Below are 4,560 nucleotides of genomic sequence, written 5' to 3' on the forward strand. Positions count from 1 at the left end.
AATAATCCAAGTTCATGTGGTAAAATATTAGGTGGATCCTTGAATCCCTAGTGTTTTCTCTCAATTAATTTCTCTTAGATTTATTTCGTTCTTTTCAATTGTAGTTTCAATATTATCTTGCTCCATCATTGGGTGGAAAAACAAACAAACAACTGTTTTTATTTACTACTTAATAATAGAGGTTTTTACATTAGTGTCAATCGTTCCCTATGGATCAACCTCTGATTCACTGAGATATTATTACTTGTGAAAAATTTGGACATGGGTTTACATTATTTTAATCGCAACAAGAAGTTCTTTTCTTATTCACTTAAATTTCAAAAAAAAAAAAGAAGGTAATAATAAAGAATGTTCTTCAAACACGCCCAAATGCCATTGCCATCTCTGAAGTTCAAAATATTTGCAACTTCAGGTTGAAATTGAATCATTCAACAAACATTATTACAATATTCTTGTAGCTTTAAGAATGTTGAATTGAATAATAAAATATTGTTTACGTGCGACTTCATGGAAAGGTAAGTTTCGTATATTAAAGGGTTAAGTCCAAAATTGTATTCCTCAGGAATTGAAGGATTGTTAAGCTGACCGTGAGGTTATCGTAAACATTTTGAAAATTTTACAATGGAACAAGATCTTCTATAATTTAAGTTCTCTCAATTACATCTATTTTTATGATTAAGATACACACACACACATACATACATACATACATATATATATATATATATATATATATTGGATTTAACGGTTAATAGACTATTACTGTATTTCGTCGTTTAAAATTTTAAATAGGGTAATAGTCCAGTACCTTTTTAGAATTGTAAGTTTGTAACATTAAATTTAAATCATGAAATGAACCCACTTTAAATGGAGAGATTCCTTGGTGAGTGGTGACAAAGGAATTGACGGTATGGAAACTTCTGTGCCAAACACAAACATGCCGACGTAGATGGACCGTAGTGAAGTCAATACTAGTCAATATGTGGGTCAAATTCAAAAACGTGGAAATTTTTAAGAGAGTGCAAATTTTCGTGCTTGTAGTCTTAATCTTCGTTGAAGAAATAAAAGCAGTAAACGTCAACAACAGGTTAAGAGCATCGAATCAAAACAAAGTCAATGAAGAAAATCTGATGTCTTTGTTTTCAGCAATAGAGAAAGAGTATGTCTTCACACACGGCAAAGAAAACATAATAAAGGACTCAAGTAGATTTGTCATTATACAAGTTTATAATTCACCATACAGTTTATCATTTATACAACAAAGTATTCCACTGCCCAATACTTATAACAAAATGTTCCAAATGCAAATCTTCCTCTACCAGTAGATTTGTCATAATACAGTTCATCGTTTATACTACAAAGTGTATCAATTATAGACTCCTAATACTATGGCTTTACGACTATCATATCTTCTCTCCTTGTTGCTTCTTGTTCTGTTGCTGCCATATTCCACCACAGCTCAAACTTCCAGCAACCAATCTCTAGGCTCATCCCTTATTGCACAAGAAAAAGGCTCTTACTGGTCATCGCCTTTTGGTGACTTTGCTTTTGGTTTCCAACAAATTGGAAATGGAGGCTATCTACTAGCCATATGGTTCAACAAAATACCTGAAAAAACCATTGTCTGGTCAGCCAATGGAGATAATCTAGTGCCAACAAGATCCAAAGTTGAACTTACCGAAGGTGGCCAATTGGTACTCAGTGACCCAAAAGGCACAGAGATATGGAAATCTGAGTTAGGCGATTTAGGAGTTGTCTATGCAGCCATGCTTGACACTGGAAACTTTGTGCTGGCAAGCCAGAACGGTAGCCATTTGTGGCAGAGTTTTGATCATCCGACAAACACAATGCTACCTACACAGACAATGAGTCTGGGAAGCAAGCTTGTAGCTCATTACTCAGAAAGGAATTACTCTAATGGAAGGTTCCAGTTCCAACTACGAACAGATGGAAATCTTGTGCTTCAAACTTTAGCATACCCTAAAGATAAGTCTAGCACTAATTATTGGTCAAGTGGAACTATACCCAGTGGCTTTCAGGTGGTCTTCAATGAGTCTGGCTCTATATACCTCACAGCTACAAACGGAAGCATACTTACGAACATATCTTCAAATCCTGTTTCTAAACAGGACTACTATCAAAGAGCAGTCATGGAATATGATGGAGTTCTTATACATTATGTCTACCCAAAAAGCAGCACTAACACTTCAAAGGCCAGGACATGGTCCATTTCGTTCCTTTTGCCTCCAGAAATATGCAAAATTGCGGAAGACATAGGCAGTGGAGCTTGTGGGTTCAACAGCTACTGTGAGTTAGGAGAGTATGGAAGACCAAATTGCAAATGCCCAATAGGATACACCCCCATTGATCCAATGGATGTTATGAAAGGTTGCAGACAGGACTTTCTTCCACAAAGTTGTTATGAAGCATCTTCAGAAACAGATCAGTTTGCTTTAAGTGAAATGGGAAGTGTAAATTGGCCCTTTGGCGATTATGGACGTTATGATGCCGTAACTGAGGATTGGTGCAGGAAAGCTTGCTTGGGTGATTGTTTTTGTGCAGTTGTTGTTTTTGGAGGTGGGCTGTGTTGGAAAAAGAAAATTCCTCTCTCAAATGGGATAAAGGACCCCACCCTCGCTGGAACCAAAGTTCTAATCAAAATCAGGAAAGATAATTCTACTTGTAACCCTTTAGGTGCAGATTTGAAGAAGAAAAATCGTTCTACTGTGAGACTTATCGTGTGGGTGCTCCTTAGCAGCTCGATGTTTCTGAACTTACTCTTCATGTTGGCTGCCTTTCTGCTTATTTTTCGTTTCAAATATTGGAAACCAAAGGCCCTCAAAGCAAACTCATTCATGCCACGCATGAATTTGCGAAGTTACACTTACGAGGAACTAACAAAAGCCACTAATGGGTTCAGGGAAGAGCTAGGGAGGGGTGCCTTTGCAAAAGTTTATAAAGGGGTTCTAGAATATGAGGACAGAAAACAAGTTGCGGTTAAAAGGATGAATGATTTGGTGAAAGACTGCGATATGGAGTTCAAAGCTGAAGTGAGTGCTATTGGCTGTACAAACCATAGAAATTTGGTCCAACTGCTTGGATACTGCAACGAGGGGCAGCACCGGCTTCTTGTATATGAATTCATGAGTAATGGCTCTCTAGCAAGCTTTCTATTTGGGGGTTCGCGGCCATATTGGTACCAAAGAATTCAAGTTGCATTAGAAACAGCAAGAGGGCTCTTTTACTTGCATGAAGAATGCAGCACCCAAATCATACATTGTGATATCAAGCTGCAGAACATCCTCCTGGATGACTCTTTTACAGCTAGAATTTCTGACTTTGGATTAGCTAAGCTTTTGAAAATAGACCAGACTCGTACTACTACTGGAATCAGGGGAACTAAAGGGTATGTTGCACCCGAATGGTTCAAAAAAATGCCTATTACAATCAAGGTGGATGTTTACAGCTTTGGCATTTTGTTGCTAGAGCTCATTTGCTGCAGGAAGAGTTTTGAAGGAGAGGCAAAGGATGAGGATCAGATGATACTAGCTGACTGGGCATATGATTGCTATAAAGACAGGAAACTAAAGCTGTTAGTGGAGAATGATGAGGAGGCAACAAATGACATGAAGAAAGTGGAGAAATATGTGATGATTGCAATATGGTGCATTCAAGAGGATCCATCACTGAGGCCAACAATGAAGAAAGTGGTACAAATGATGGAAGGATCTGTTGAGGTCTCAGTTCCTCCTGGTCCATTCTCATTTATTAGTTCAATGTAAATCCTCTTATATAATTACCATTCTGGTTGTTTAAGTCTTTATGCATGTTTAATTGTCAATACTATCAACTTGGCAAGTCAAGTGATATCCAGGAATTGGGTACTCTAATATAAATAATAATTATCCGTATGTCCCAAGATTTTCAATAAAATGACAGCTTTTCTGTGTCAAGTAATTCTTTATATACAATTTGTATTAAAAAAAAAAAAATGAGGGGGGGGGGGGAAGAGGGTACTAGATGGTTTTCCTTTTGTTCTGTAAAAATGTGTCTTTTCTATTGAGTATTAAACCACTATGAAACTAATACAAAACCGAACATTGACAAGGTCCAGGCAATGAATGGTGGCTACTAGACTATAGTACTAGTTGTAGCCACTACCATCGACATATTTTGATGTACAGGTTATTTTCAGGCAGGCCTTCTTAGATTAAATCTAGCTAGATTCAGCAAGATCCAAACTACTGTCTTACAACAAGACTTACAATCTGTCATGGTTTGCAACATTAACTTAACATAATCGATCTTGCCACAAGATTAGTTTAAGTTCCGCAACCAAATTGATAGATGAAACAGAAAAGTGAGGAGGCGATACTTGGCAAGACAGAGCAGTGAATGGGATCCAAATTCTTGTTCATTCTTGCCTCGGTAAAGTACCTTCCTTGTAGAACTATCCTGACTAGAGAAGTATTGAGCATCAAAGCAACACCTTCAAATATTATTTTGCATAAATGATGAGCATATAAAAGATTAGATGAAATTTTGGACACATGCAGAATC

At 37.1% G+C, this 4,560-nt stretch overlaps 1 protein-coding gene across 1 annotated transcript; it reads left to right on the plus strand.

Moving 5' to 3' along the window:
• The first annotated feature begins 1,255 nt into the window (after positions 1-1,255).
• LOC115970665 (G-type lectin S-receptor-like serine/threonine-protein kinase LECRK2) lies at positions 1,256-3,869 on the plus strand. The gene has a single exon (XM_031090592.1). It carries the CDS (start codon positions 1,389-1,391, stop codon positions 3,780-3,782), a length of 2,394 nt encoding a protein of 797 aa, XP_030946452.1. The 5' UTR covers positions 1,256-1,388; the 3' UTR covers positions 3,783-3,869.
• The last annotated feature ends 691 nt before the right edge of the window (positions 3,870-4,560 follow it).

This window comes from Quercus lobata, chromosome 1, assembly GCF_001633185.2.
Source record: "Quercus lobata isolate SW786 chromosome 1, ValleyOak3.0 Primary Assembly, whole genome shotgun sequence".
NCBI classification, from domain to species: Eukaryota; Viridiplantae; Streptophyta; class Magnoliopsida; order Fagales; family Fagaceae; genus Quercus; species Quercus lobata.